Here is a 16,370-nt window from a genome sequence, read left to right as displayed (position 1 = left end):
TTTCTTTCACTTATTAAACTGTCTTTATCTCAATCCACGGCTTTTTCTTGTTTCTGGTCTTCCGATTCTCCCTCCCAACCTGCTGGTTGGGGCAGTAGTGAGCAAACAGCTGGTGGGTGCTTAGTTACTGCCTGGAATCAACACACCACACCAGTCTGAACGTCCCTTGTTTTAGCTTAGGTCCTTGTTGCTTATCCTTCTGTCATGCACCACTGCAAACAGCCTGGCTCTGTCTTCTTGAGCACATGCTTGAACCCTCTGACCATCTTAGGAGCCATGTGCCAAACTTGTTCTTGTTTATCGGTGTCTTTTATGTATTGGTGACCCAAAATATGGGGCACAGTATTCTAGACGCAAGTTAATAAGGGCTGAAGAGAGGGAAATAGTAACTTCTCTCAACCTACTGGCTATGTTCCTCTAGATACAGCTCAGGATGTTCTTAACTTTCTTTGGTACCAGGGCACACTGCTGTCTCATGTTCAGTTTCTTATCTGCCCAGATCCAAATGTCGTTTTCAGCAGAGACATTCCTCAGCCAGCCAGTCCCAGTCTGTAAAGCTGCAAGGGGTCACTCCTTCAAAGGTAAAGAACTTTGCATTTGTCCTTGTTGAATTCACAAGGCTCCTGTTTGCCTGTCTCCCCAGCTTGCCTAGGTCCTTCTGAACGGTAGCCCTGCCCTCAGGCATGTAAACTGTCTCCTCCAGATTGTTGTCATCTGCAAGCATGGTAAGTGCGCGCTCCCATCTCTTGCTTCAGCTCTTTGACAAAGATGTTAGAAGGACAAGTCAGCCTCCAAAAAGTAGCATGAGCCATTAACTATTAATAGTTAATGGATGGTCTGAGCCTGAGTACCCAACAAATTTCTTATCTGTCTAGCTGTCCATTCATGTAGATCATGGTTAAACAAACCATTAAATTTTGTGAAAATCATCTTTCTCTCCCATTTTTTACCATCTTGCAGAAATGTATGTGAAAGTTAGGTCCTTAGATTCTACTACAGCTCTCTCACAAGTCATATCCTAATTACAGATTGGCACTTTTTTCTGCAAAGAACACTGATGAAACAGGTCCTAAATCTCAGACATAAGAAAATTTTCTCTATCATAAAGGAGGAGTACTTTTTTTGGCCTCTCCTTTTAAGAAAAAGAACAAACATTATTTCAAAATGGTAAATAGATTAGGAAGTATCAGCTTCCCACCCGGAAACCAGAAGCAAAAAAGCACAGTAGAGAAGACGTATCTTGAGAGTTTAATGGAGAAACATGAGTACTAGAAGCCACCTAGACATTACATCTGTCATAGAAAACTGTATTATAAAATTTCTCCCAAATCACTTTCAATCTGATTCTTAATACAAAAGTGTTTTCAAATAAATCTTCTGAGCTATGAAGATTTTATTGCAGCTCAGTAACAGCCAATAATATATCAACGTAACAACCTGTTAGGTGGTAACAAGACACCATGGAGATAAGGCTTACATGTAAATGCAAACCAGCCAGATTCTGAAAAAAAACATGGATACTTTTCCTGAGCCAACAATGTACACAAGGAGAAGTTCAGACTAAAGCACTGTCGAACATCATGTGCTTCACCTGTTCTGGCATAATGCTCAGTACTTGACAGGATCAAGGAAACTGTCTTTCCAAACATCAGCAGACAAGCTGGATATTGAAAGGACTACAAGGATATTGTGAACCTGCTAGAAAATTACAAAGAACTAAGAAAGAAGAAAACAAGCAATATTACTAAGTATGAAAACATGAGAAGTTTGAGCTATTTAGATATTGCAAAGTGATGAAAAGATAGCAGGTATAAATTATTACCACTTGCAAAGTCTAAGCTGAATCCACTGGATAACTAACTATGGTAATAATGATAAAGATAGTAAGTATGACAAAATCAAAGACCTGTAATCAGAGCCATCTGATCCACTACTTTAAGAGAAAAGAGGTCAAATCTTTTGCAATAATTTAGAACGTGAATAATACAGTCATGGAAAACAAATGCAGGAAAAAAATAGAGCATATTGCACCAATAGCCAAATTAGGTTTGATTAAGCTAAAGCTGGAAATCATGTTAGTATGTTTATACGCCTTTCAGGATTTAAGTTACTATTCCTTCACACCACTGTATTATATTGTGTATATAAATTCATTCAACTGCTACTAATTGAGGGTTCTAAACCACATTCTAAAACTTAAGCAAACAAAAGTCAAGGTCCACATATTTTAATATCTGTCTGAAATACTCTTTGCACTGAAGTCAATTATTATAATCTCTTTCTTAACATAATACTTTTCCAGGCAAAAAGCTAAGAAAAATTCATAAGACACTAAATACTACACTAACAATACATGAAAACATATTTCTGAATGCAATTTATATTCACATAAATACATACCCCAGTTCAGCAGCCTTCTTTTTCAGTAGAACATTTTCTTCAATTTGAACTTGACAAAGTTCCAGAAAAGTTCTTGATTCTGATCCTTCAATTCTTTTAGTTGTGGGTAAAGTATGACAGTTTAAGATTTCACCATCAAGAAACTGTAAACTAGGAAGTACCTCACACAAGGAAGGCCTTAGAAAATAAAAACTCAATTAGTTTTATGAAAAAATCCCAATGCTAAAACTCCCATTTTATACAATGATACAAGACAGAACATGATGATAGTTCTCTAATTATTTGTCCTTACGTCATAAGTTAATATATTAACTAAAACTTTATTCTTAATAAACCACAGAAATTAGCAAGATTTCTTAATACTTTTTTGGTATAAAGACCACTGCTGAAATATTGACTCCACGGAGGTCAATGGCAACAATCTCAATTTGCTAAAGCTAGCATTTTACCTACTTAAACAATAACATAAAAATTTGACACACTTGTGCATAGGCACCTGTGATGCATTTGATTAGTAGGCAACACAGTAAACTAAGTCACAGGATTAAGATACACTGATTTTGCTGACACATTGAAAGGTTTAGATTTAAAACCTGCACAGAATACTTAACATTGTTGGTCTTAGTCCCTTTACCATTTGCCTACACTGCATAAAACAATATGATATTTAGTATGACTGACAGGAAAAAAATCCGCTTTTGAAATAATGAATTTGGGTCAGTGAAAGGGATAACGGTAGAGATGACATTTATTTGCTAGGAAAAGGACAGTTGGGGCCACAGATGTAAGAAAAAATATGTATGAGAAACTTATCTACGGATTTAAAAAACCAGCATCATCAATGCTCTCTTTTAGGTTACTGTGAAATATAATTAGTATTGCAACCTTGTTTCACATATTTCATATACCTGACCAAATCTGTTGAAAGTTTCAAGACTACAAAATTATTTAAATCAATATATCAACACACAATATTTTCATTAATTTAGCTTAGTCTTGAAAGAATACTTATTGTAGGCTGTAAGTCCTCTTACTAGTAAAAAAGATAATACTGTTTTCAAAATTTTGTAACTCTCTGACTATTCCCTGAGAAGGTAAAGGACTATTACTCAGCTCAGACAATATACAACAAGTTTAAAATCAGAGACAGTTTCTATGACTGAGAATATTCCAAAATGTAGCTCAATAGAAGGGAATATTAGTTTTTTGCAAATATAAATCTTTCCTTCTCTAATGCTCATTGATGTAAGAATAACACTGTCTGAAATACATTTGGAATAAAATGATGGGTTTAGATAGACAGTCCCTGAACACAGAGAGAAAATACCAAAGCTGATGTTGAATGATACATCAAAAAAGTGCCATATCAAAGTTGATTGATGTTGAAGTATTGTGTCTTAGAGCTATGGGATCTCAACACTAGTTTTTCCAGCTGGTTTTCTCCTGGTGAAGGGCTGAGTCAATATTTCATTTAGTGAAAACTTCCTGGTGAATATTCTGTCACTTAAGAGGCTCTATTAATCATTACAGCATTGAAACACATTCCCCTAGGAGTGCTCAGACTGATCCCAGGGTTTAATTTTTAAAAAACAATTTCTTACTAGTCCGCTTTTGTTGGTGTTATCGCTGGCTGGACATGAAAGTACAAAACCAATTGGGAAATTTTACAACTAATTCCTTTGTTGGTATCAAGGGGTTATGTAAAGTTCACTGGAACATATTGCCTGAAGTTACGGTCAATGCTGTATTCAGCAAATCCATATTTTATAGTATCCCATACTTTAAATCCTTTAGACAAATGAATCTCTTGTCTAATCATAAAAGCTCTATTGGGTCAAGCAATCTAAAGTGTCAGTTCTTATAGTTAAACTGGAATTCGGAAAGCTTTTCCCCTCCAGGTCACAAGTGAAATAGCAGTTAGTTCTGTAAGATAGTGGGAATTAAAACAATGCAAATGGGAATTTAAAATATTGTCACAGTCACTGAATTTTAGTCACAAAATCACCTGCAGGAACCATGGAAGTGCAAATAAGTCTGTTCATTAAAAGCAAACAAATCAACAAAGAATGTATTTGTACACCTATCTTTTAAAGTACTCGAACGTTTCCAACTAAAAGTTTCAAATAGTTTTTTTTCCACTGGAATACTAATCAGAAATTTGTACAAAAATCTTCTAATGGAAGATATACATGTAAGGGTGTTTTTGTTGGTTTGGCTCGGGTTTTTATTTTCCCTCTTAATACAACACATACTCCAAAAACACATATACCTCAAACTTTGCTGTTGTTATACCAGGCAATCTGATGTAGCAACTGTGAACACAATTTATCTAAACACATTCTTCTGTAACATTGCAGTGTAAAGCCTCACCTTTAACTGACTTGAAATTACACAAGGAACAATTTTTGTCATTCTTCAAAATTGCTAAGCTTAAAAAAAAAAATCATATTTTTCTAATAAAAAACCCCCTCAGTCACCTGTTTTAATTACACCCAAAATGGAAGTCCAACTGTTGTCTCTCATTTAATTTCCTCAGACATTTTATTATGTCAACACTTCCTAGGTAAATATTTGATTTCCTTAGTTGAAAGAATTGGTAATGGTTTAAATTCTTACTGATTAAATACTTCGTACATTTAATGGAAGTATAGTAAGAGATCAGTAAAAGACACTCTACCATTTCAACGTGTGTATTCTGGAAAATCACCTGAAATCTAAAATTGCATTTCCAACTTGTCATTCTGCTCTTGAAAGCCTGTAGACTAGAAATATTAGTTCTAAGGAAGATGAGAGAACACATTAACAGCACTACTGCATTTTTGCTGAGCAATTCTCTCAGACAGCTTTAAGTATTGATGGCATTAGCCCACGTACGGGGTCTCAGACCACAGAATTCTCAAGAAACCAGGAGACTTCTACTAAAATACAAAAAAAATATACAAAAAAAAAAATCTATCCATATACAATTTTATTTCTATGGCTTACAAATACAATCCTATCACAACTACTCATTTAATGGATTCTGGTGACTACATCTCATTTCATATGTCAAGTGTCCTTTCTACCCTATCGAGTTTTTATATATAGACATATAATAGTCTCTAGGACCAGCTCTTCAATTTTTTCGGTTTATTATTTCAGCATTATAGACCACTGGAGGGCAAAGAACAGCGTTATTTTTACATCTGTGTCTCTTTCATAATCATAAGAGCTATTACTTTTTGGTGTAAAGACAAACAATTCTTCGAGCAAGAAAAGTCTAAGCTTCAACTACTAAAGAAAAATCAACCATTCATTCCAAATTTTTCTTCTTTTTTTTTTTTCATTAAAGAATGCTAATCCAAGGATTCCTTGATACATTTATTATAGACACCACCCTTTCTCTAGCTATATGCAGTGTGAACCTGTCACAGCAGCAAGACTGTTAAGCAGTGAATGGATGAAGTGATGGAAGGGAGTAAATAACAAAAAAAAAAGACGACAGCAAAGCAGAAAAAGAAACATTCTAAGAAGCTATCAGAAAGACAGAAACTGATGGTTCTGAGAAGGGCAAATAAGCAGTATAAGAACATTAATAATCAGAGAAAAATAAAGGGTTTAAACCATGCAGATGAAAGAGAAGGAGAAAAAGGTTGAGTGGACGGTCATGTCTTTGTGCAAAAGTTTTAATGAAATGTAAAATAGGGTAATAAAGGTCAGAGAAAACCTCAGTCAGAAGGTTAAAGTTACTAAAGGTGGTAAACTTGTCAGTAAAGAGGAACAACGAGAATTCATGCTGAAAAAGAAAATATTGTGATCAGTAGCAAAGAAGCAGTTACAAATAAACAGCACAAAGAAGACCTATATCATCTTTATAATTTCTGCATTTGCCTAAAGAAATTCTTATAAAGAAATACACTCACTTAGGGTAACAGTTAAACATCATAGAGAGACCACTGTTGAGTTTTAGTAGAAACTGTTTCTTACTAAGGTTCCAAGTGCTAGGTCAAACATACAGATTTTTGTTTAAACAAAACTACAAACTGGAATTCTCAGAAAATAAAGATCACAGAATTGAATTTTATCTGTTACTTTCCAACTTGTGGTAGTGTTCATACTTACTTCATTTCTACTATTTAACTAATGTATGTACACCAAGTTTTTAGCCGATTTTGATTGATGAGCAAGATGTATATAGACCTAGTTTTTGGCTGATTATAACTTTGTGATTTAGCAAATTAATTTATTTTCTTACCTCCAATTTCTTTCTTGGAGAAGAGGATTTCCACTGACTAACAACTCCCTTAGTTTATGACAGCCACTTAACCATGTAATGACACCTTTGAGGTCTGTATTGTAGTAGGAAATAAAAGAAAACTAAATATAAATCTGAATGCAGTACCATATTATTTCTCACAGAATCTTACATGAAAGTAAAATGTATCAACATCATGAAGTACTACAAGCAATTCTGCTACCTATACAGTTATAATTAATATCTATAACTTCATGTTTGGAAAATATTTGTATGTTTTCTGTATCATGTCTCACAAATAAAGAGGAACAATCAAATCCAAATAAGCGTATAATTTAATTAAGGAGTTCTTGTTTGGATGGTGTTTTACGGTTTTTTTTATACAACTCACCTGACAAGCAGTTATTTTTGATATCCAGCTTTTCCAAAGATACAAATGAATTTAAAGGCACAAGCTCAGTTAATCTAAGAACAAAACAGAAGTTGTTTGGTTTTTTTCAATTAAATAGAACAGCCATTCATAAACAGAAAGGCGCCAGAATCTTTTACAGTTACGACAATTCATTTATTTACATAAGAATATATTAATTTAGCTATCCAAGGTGCTAAAACGAATTACTGAAATTTTAATTTGAAAACATTTCTTAGCCTTCTCAGTAGCTCAGTTTAATATTTACTCATTAATGGTTTGTTTTATCTGGTAAATATTTAATTCTGTTTTTTGCATTTACTGCTGAGGATCTGGAGTCTAGTAAAATTTACACAACTCAATTGGCTTTTCTTTAGGTTCTGTAACTAGAATGAAACTAACAGAAGGCCCTGATCCTGGAAAAGAAATAAAATCTGCTTTTCTTCTTTCCTCTTCATTCATTTCTCATTGGTCAAACTTCCTGTCAGTTTGTTTCTCTTCTCCACACAGCGCATTACTTTCTAGATCCTAAAGCTAACATAATTGTCACAGTTGTATTTCTTAACAGGTCAAAGCTGCACTAACCTGCAATATACTTTTAGTGCTTCCTCTGTCTTACTACTTCTGTAAGACAGCGTCAAATAGGTGCTGATTATACAGAGAGTTATGAAATTGCTCTTCTTGCATATCAGAGCTTTTCTTGTGCAATAAAGCAGCAAAGCACTAGCAAAGCTGGGACAAAATTCTTATTTGTAGTATTGAAGAGTAAATGTAAGGAAGCTGAGCTGACATTCATCTGTACAAAGTATTTTGGACTGTAAGATGTGTATTATCACTACTATTAAAACATTAGTGTCTAGTGTTATTCAAGTTTATTTAGTTACAACTTGCATTGGTGCAACTAAGAATGAATGCCGAATGGTCCAGTCAGCTGCCAGGCTACTTCCAAATATTACCTTTCATATTAAAAGCTTATTTTGTTTTATATTAAATATGAGAGAGGAAAAATTAAAATCAAGATGCAAAAAACCCCCTAGTCTTCAACTAAAACTAGAATGTTTATGTACAAGCACATACTAAATCAACTATATCTTTTTTTTTAAAAAAAACCTCCGACATTTAGATAACTTGTTTCATCCCTGTAAGGACAAGGCCTAAGCATAATGGGAGAACAGTAACACCAGTGGCCATGTGTGTGGTCACTTTGTGACTGCTAATTTTCATGGAAAGCAGTATTTCCTGAGGGTCTATAAATCAGAATTCTTATGGTCAGAAACATGACCATGCAAAAAACCAAAACCCACTCACTCCACAAACTTACAGCTGATCAGAGCAAAAAAATGCTTATTTGTTGCTGAAATGTGTGACTATGTTGTGTTTCTGGCACAGGCATTACAACTGAAAGACAGAGCTGGATTTAACTCTGGTACATGAATTCTGGACCAAATGTTGGTTGTAGGTTCTTTAATCTTACTGAAAAGGTGACCACATGCAAACCAGAAAAAAAAAAAAAGTCATACAAGTATAACAACATAACATTTTAACAGCAAATTCAGAGAAACAGATATAAAGCCAATTGAGTATGTGTCACTCTACTTCCATTTCATTCTCAAACCATATTGTAAAGTTATCCTGGTTCTAGTCCTATTTAGTTCTATTATCTCTCTGCCAGTTTTCCATAGAATCAAATAAATATGAAGAAGTATTAACTCTAAAAAGCCTTACATGTAGATCTGTACATAGTACTACAAATATCAGCATTTTAGGTTCTCATGACCAGTCAATAGCACATAAACATATTCAATATTTGTAACAAATATCATCATAGATATTAGTGCCTAACAGTATGGCTGAAAAGACTGAAAATCCATGATTCAGATTATAGATTCACACATTCAGAAATATCCAGGAAAATAAACATTGTACTTTGCACAGGGGACAAAAGATAATGCAGTCATTTTTTGTTTATAGTGAGTGACTTCTCTGGATCTTTAGCAGTATATGCTGTGATGAATTAGAAATTGTCTACTGGGCTCTCTTTGCCTGCTGTTGGCATTATGAGAGTTAAAATGTTTCCCCGTCATTCTATAGCTTTCCCTTTACTGACATTCTTTGTTAATTTTTTTCCTAAGAAAATTCAAACCAGAAAGACAAAGGACATTACTGAAAACTTAATACTACTTGACCTTGTCACATTAGCCCTGGGCATAAGAGAGATATAAATTACAAAGAAGACACAAAAGTAAAAGATATTCACAAAAAAGCAAGCTATAGCTTCCTCTTTCTGCTCCCAGTTAAGGCTGTAGCAGGACAGGACACACATAGCCACAGAAACTCTATGTCAGAAAACAAGATTTAAGAGACTGGAATAGTTGCAAGTATGCATCCGAAAAAATAAAGATAGCTTTTCTGAACATGAATAGCAGTTACTGCTCAGGATGATCCAAATCCTCCTGTGCATCTGCTTTTCCCCAGAAAAATTATCATTAAGAAGAGGTTAGCAGGAAAGAGGGAAAATAATTAAAAATAAATGTATATTAATGTAGATCTTTAAGTAAAGCACATATTTCTTTTTAATTCTTTAAAAATAAAAATATCTTAGCTTGCAATATTCACCCTATTTGTAAATAGTAATCCAATATAACGTAGGAAATCTGTCAGTTAGCCACTTGTTTCTTGAATACTCTGGTAGGCAATATTTCAACTGCATTGCCCATGGTGCCACATACTCAGAGATAAACTTATCACCAGCAAAAAATTACTGAAAGTGATCCAAAAAATTTAGACTAGTAAGGATGGGGTGGGGAAAACCACTGTACATAAGTATAGCTTTCTCTTGACTGACTTATTTCAACATCCAGTGACACTTAGATTTATTATGACGACTCTGTAAAAGTGGTCAAATTCTCAAAACATGATGGCTTGCAATAACAGTAAGCTCAACTTGTACATCTATGTATATTTAAGACAGGAGAACAATACATACTAAGAAAGAATTAAGCTGACTTTTTAGCATTTCTATTATAAGCCTGTTAGGAAGAGTATGCATCTAGTTGCAAAAACATGGGAGCAACATGTTCACAGAGAATTTGATTCTGGCCAAACCAGTTTCCAAGGAATTTTTGCAGATGACTCCATTTTTAAAAAATATTAATTTTTGTATCTATCAAGCTTAGGTTATCTTAATGAAAAACAAGAGATAACAAAAAAAAAAAAAAAAAAAAAAAGAACTTTGCCATATTAATTCCATATCAAAACAGAAATTTTAAGAGGGATAGGTCTGTCTACTTTGAAGTTAAAAAAAAAGTTATGGCTACCTGAACAGCAGATGGATTTAGTGTCTCACTGTAAAACTTTTAAATGAAAAAGACATTAAGAAGTAAGCTACATAATTAAGTGGGATTACACGTAAATATAAATACCACATGAACTCTTAACACGTATTAAGTATGTTTTAATTTTAGTCCCAGGGGCAAGGTTTTTCTCTCCTACACCTAAATCTTTACCCACAACAGAAGAAAAAAAGAAAATGTGCCTTTTTAAAACTAACTTAACAGTTGTGTTCTCCAGCTGTTATAAAATAGAGCACAGATCTTCACAGTCCCAATTCTACAGTAACCAAGTCAAGAGGATATTCATCATTGGCTTTAGTCAATTGCACATTGACCAAGTATATGCTTTGTATGTGAAAGCCACAATAAAGCACTTAATAAAAGCAGTAGTGGTGAAATAGCTGCTATTTTTATATTTGAAGGAGTTAATCGCTACTGGTTATATTATAATTCCTTGTTGCTAGATTGTAGGTTTAAAACCATTAATTTTTGGAGTTTTATGTTTGGCATTTTCTGGTTTATGATGCAGACATAGCATCTCAGGAATAATAAAAAAAAAAAAATCTGTAAATGAGTGTAAGAATTTTTTTTTTTTTTCCACAGTAGTTCACTTTTAAAAAGAATACAGGTTCACAGCATTACCATTATATGGACTTCCTGCAGTCAGAAAAAAGGAAATGGCACTCAGTGCACACTTGAAAAAAAACCTCACAAAATTGTACTAGGTGTAAGATAAAAGTAAAGAAACAGTTTTTCTTTCAACAGCTCCATTACATTCCATACATACAACATACTCCATTACATTCATTCTTTCTATAGAACATCGAGTTACTTATGCTATAGCACACACATATGGAGCTGCTTATAAGTGTACATAAAGTGAGTGTAACAGAGCAGGCTACTGAAATGCCCAGAATTTCGAGGCTTTTAATATACATTTAAGGCTATCTTGTCCTGTTTGTGACAAAGATTTCAGATAAGCTATAGGTACACCAAGGAAAGAAAGGGAATTGTTTGGGGAGGAGGTGTGTGCTTATTTTCAGAACATCCAGTTTGCTGATGCAAAAAATATGTGCTTTCCCCCAGTCCAGCAGAAGGAACTCAGTGGACCAAACACTGAATGTCAGTTTGGCCTGGGAAACCAGAATAAGCACTACAGTGGACATTAAAAACTGTAAGTTCATGGGATAGGTGAGCGACATAAGGTACATCTACATGGCCAGTCCAGCAAAACCTAGATCCAGAGGCTGCATTCAAGCTATGCCTGAAGCGTGCTCCTAAGTTTGTTCTGTCCCTAGCAGGCACAGGAGGACTTCAAGCAGTTGTACAAACTCTTTATTGCACACAGTATAGCTGCACCTTAATGTTAACAAAAAACAAACCTGGGAAAGAGGAGGAAACTACAGGAAGAAAAAGCCATATTACTGTGTGTTCCACAGAAAGCTGAACAGGACAAGAAAAAAAAAAAAAAAACCAAAACATCCAACTGAAGAACATGAATTAAATCAATAAGTGTGATTCAGAGTCTAACACTTAACAAATAATGCTCGTGTTAGTCACAGGCAGGAAGCAGTTTCTCCAAACTCCAGAAGAATTAAAGTAACAAAAAAAACCCCAAACCCCTAAAAGCTCAGCAACTTGAAGATTAGATTCTGTGAATATAACTAGGTGTTACATTTACATCAAAGAGTTGACATGCATGCTACTTCATTAGAGATGACATGAAAACAATCTGAAAAGTTATAGGAAAATATAGGTTGCATATACTCAAATAATATTAATTTTCCATGAAGTACATTCCTTATAACAACAGGACTCAGTCTTACAGATCTTTTCTCCCACAGGCTCCCAGCTACAGTTCACTCAGATGAACTAAATGTCACATTGCATGGGATTCATCTGTTCAAGTGTAGACACCTACATGTGAGCTGGTCATTTTGACTCTGTTAATACTAAATGAAGATGAACAGGCACTTGTAGTCTCTGATTAATCTCAAAGCAAATGGCTAACAATGGCAGAGGAATCACACTCTAAAAGCATCCCCTTCTCTTCACTAACAGAAGAGTTAAGTGATTAGTTCAGAGTATATACCCTGCATATTGTGTGTAACTGTATATTCTATTTGTCTAGCTGAGATCAATATTATTCAGAGCAAAATGGTAATGGTATAGAAAAATAATTAATTTATACTAATTTAAAATTAATTTTACTACCAACACATTGTAAATTCTAATTGTTCCTTTTTTTTTAGCAGAATTTAAATTGAGAAGAAGGGGGTGGGTAAATAAAAATTTTGATTCCTGAATGTCTGGTCATTCTAATTCTGCAGATGTATAGAATAGTTTAGAAAATGAACAGAAAGCTAATTATGGAGTACTTGAGTGCATAATCTAGTTTTCTGCTGCTGGACTTGATCCTTCTTTTTTATTTTATATCTTTCAAACTGAACTATAAGAGTGAAAAATTAAAGCAAATATGCTTGTTTTGGAGGGCATTAACATAGGAATGTAAAATAAAAAACAGCATTCTCATTTGCCCTTTTTAACTCTAGTAGTTGCACTTAGCATAGCCTTCAAAGTCTGTTTTGAATAAGCTAGCTGTGAAATAGAAAGTTTGAAAGACATACTCGAAAAACAATTGCTAAAGAAAGGAAAAAAAGAAGCACCATGGTTTTAATAATGCTACAATGCTCAAAAATTATTTTCATATAACATTTAATAGAAAAAATTATTTTTCATAGTTAATGTTGTTTCAAATTTTCTTAGCTAAAGGTAGCTAATGCCATTACTTGTCAAACATGTATTTTCAAAGAGTATCTGGAAAAGATAGCGATATTCCATACTGAGAATTACGCTTTTCAGGTAAGTGTTATGTTAGCAAGTTCCTCTGTATCAGTTTTGTAAATGGAAGAATGTTTCTTGCTTACCTATTTTGAGACAGCAAAATAATCTGCAAAAGAGGCAACCAATAACAAGAAAGAATTCTCATAGCAGAAATACTATTGTCATCCAAATATAGTTCCCTTAGGAGAACATGATTTTCCAGTCTTGGAAGCTAAATAGAAAAGAGATGGTTATTTACAATTAATATAAATTAGAGAACCAACAATGGAATGCTTACCAGATGCTTTTCATAAATCATTACTAAATACAAGCAAAACCCGTATTTCTTTATTATGTATGTACCAATTTTCACACAATTTCTACGTATCAGGTGGTATTTTTTAATGTCTTCTACCTAGTCTGAATACTCAATATACATTTAAAAAAAGAAGTCAAGAGCCCAAGAACCATAGTCTTACTATTTTATTTATGCAGTTATTTGCTGCTTATTGACAATGGTTTTCTTCTCTTGGATTCATAGGAGAATCATTGTCAGTAAATATGACTAAGTGCACAGTTAGCAAACTACTTTTTTATATGCTGCAGCACAAACTTCAATTTTTGGAGGATCAGCATATATGAAATCAGTCTGAACTATTACTTATATGCAATGATAATAATATTTTGTTATATTTTAAACAAAGAATCAGCATCATACAATACAAACTGAAGACTAGATGCTACAAACAAAAGAGGGAAATATAACTACTGAGAGGCCAATTTTTCAAGGACTTAGGAGCAAGAAAATACTTAACTGCTAGCCATTTGTATCTTTGAAAAATCTCCCACTAATAGGGGAAAAAAAAGAGCATGAAACATCCCACAGTGAACAAAGAGCACATGATCAGCATTCTGAAAAATATAACTGTTAACAAAGATGTATGCTCAACAGCCACTGAATTCAAAGCTTTTACCTCCTGGAGGTTATTGCCTTGCAGCTTCAGAATTTGAAGTAGTCCACAATTCTCAATACCTTCAACTTGTGTGAGGTGGTTAAAAGAGCAGTCTAAGTGAATGAGAGTAGGTGCCTCACAAAGACCTTTTGTGCTGATTAACTGATTATGGTCTACAATTAATTGCTGAAGATTTTTCAATGACTCCAGACCACCTGAAAATTAAAGAATTAAGCCATAATTGAATAAAAACCCATTGGCTTGCAAGTACTAAGAAAACTCTGAACTTTCAATATATTTATATTATCTATAGTAACAATTAATATCAGTCCTGTATAAGGCTTAAAAATAATTACTGTATTTTGACCTTATCAAATATACAATGTGTACAGTTCATAAGTTTCTGATCCTGTTAACCAAGCAATAATAACAGTTCATAACCCCCTTAGCACTTCTGTTGGAACAGAACATTCTTTTAGTGATAAACTATACTTACTACGCTTTAAGTGCTTTATAACTGCTACTCAGAACCTATGGGCTCTGTGAAATGCTACCAACCCTCCTAAAATCACCCCTTAGAATGGAAACAGTATTTATGTTTAAAAGTTAATTTTTATTATTTAATTTTTTAAAGTTTTTTTTTAAAGTTATCAGCAAGGTGAGAACAAATTGCATTAAAAATTAGGTCAGCACCACCTCTATTATTCAAAAGCATCTTGTTTAAGGAATTATAAAATATTTTTAAAGAAGAATTTAATAAAGAAAATTTAGTGCCTTTAAGTATAAAGCTATACTTCTATAGACATTACACTCTTGACAAACTTACTCCTGCCAGCTAGTGTAAAGAGCAAGAATGTGTCTCTACCCCAAAAGGATGCAAAGGGAAAGATTCCTGTCAGTCTCCGTTTCTTTCACAGATTTTTTTTCCAAATCATCCTCTTACAATGGCAAAAATCACACTGTTTTTCCATGGTCCTATACGTGCTAATGTTCTGCAATGACTTCCTTTCTGGAGCACTGATGCGTCTGACTTGCTACAAGTCCAAGCAGTTTTTCTGTACCTCTGTAATAGAACTCGTTTGAAGGGGCACCCTTTACAAAACATATTTAAAATAAGGAATTTCTGAATTCACTTTTTTCATGTATTCTTCACAGGATTATTGGAACTAACACTTTGTCTCATCTTTATCTCACCCAAAACTTCCCAACATGCCAAAAGGAAGCTGGGCAAGCTTTACAGATGTAAATGTCATGATTGTCCTCTGAGAACAAACTGGATTAGGAGACCAGAGACCAATTTGCACCATAGATTACTGAGAACACAGAAGAGAAAGAAAAGAAATAAAATGAATGATAAGGAGAAAACAGAAGTAAAAAAATTAAACTACTGCCAAAACTAGCAGTACATTTAGGAAAACCAAATCAAATATAGGTCTTCAAATCATAGCCATTTAAAAATGGAAATCACCTAGTGGAAATAACACAATCGCCTGATATTAAAGAGATATAATCCTAAATCTAAAACAAATGTCCCATACTGTAACTTCAAAACTGTGCTTTAGGAAAGAAATATACAAATCTTTAATTATTCTGAAAGACTTTCAAACATGACTGTAGACATACTATCCTGACTGCAAGATCCTGTTCTATATTTTCTTTTATCCTTGGGTAAAAATAAAAAAGGAACCAGCACCATCTAGCGGTCTCAAAACAGTTTCATTCCAGACAGTGTTAAAACTAACAACTTCCAAGATTTCTTCACAAGAGCCATCCTTAAATCTCCACTTTTAATTTGCCAGCATAGCAGTACTGGAAACTTTAAAAGCACTGAATTAGTCTGGAGTGGGACAGAGAGAAGAGACTGCACACATAGTAAGAAAAGGCAAGGAGTTAATACAGGACTTTGAAATGTCCTATTCTGCATGCTGCACAAAGCACCTTTTTTACATCTCCTACTCCTCATCTGTCTTGTTTAATTAGACCAAATGTCATTTGGAAAAGCCATGACAAGGCTGCATACAATAGGATCACAGTCTATTCTGAAACTATCAAATGCAGTCCAACAGAAACATACACAAGAGAGAATAATGTAATACAAACAGATGGTATTTTAATGTTTCTTCTGTACACATGCAAAATTAAAAATGAGCATGAAAGTCTTCTGCATATTTCCAGAAGATATTGTCTGGTTTACATATGATGCAACCAACAATAGCTAT

At 33.9% G+C, this 16,370-nt stretch overlaps 1 protein-coding gene across 1 annotated transcript in view; it reads right to left on the bottom strand.

Moving 5' to 3' along the window:
* Nucleotides 1-16,370, bottom strand: part of LRRIQ1 (leucine rich repeats and IQ motif containing 1) — a 110,933-nt gene that overhangs the window by 80,176 nt on the left and 14,387 nt on the right. The window contains exons 10-14 of the mRNA XM_009646331.2: nt 14,173-14,366; nt 13,303-13,430; nt 7,026-7,099; nt 6,635-6,728; nt 2,401-2,577 (exon numbers count right to left, since the gene is read on the bottom strand). Of these exons, the coding sequence (XP_009644626.1) occupies nt 2,401-2,577; nt 6,635-6,728; nt 7,026-7,099; nt 13,303-13,430; nt 14,173-14,366 (667 nt within the window). The remainder of the gene's footprint in view (nt 1-2,400; nt 2,578-6,634; nt 6,729-7,025; nt 7,100-13,302; nt 13,431-14,172; nt 14,367-16,370) is intronic.

Source organism: Egretta garzetta, unplaced genomic scaffold, assembly GCF_000687185.1.
Source record: "Egretta garzetta isolate BGI_Z169 unplaced genomic scaffold, ASM68718v1 scaffold68, whole genome shotgun sequence".
Taxonomy (NCBI): Eukaryota; Metazoa; Chordata; class Aves; order Pelecaniformes; family Ardeidae; genus Egretta; species Egretta garzetta.
Note: the sequence above shows the minus strand (reverse complement) of the source record. Positions and strands in the feature narration are given on the sequence as shown.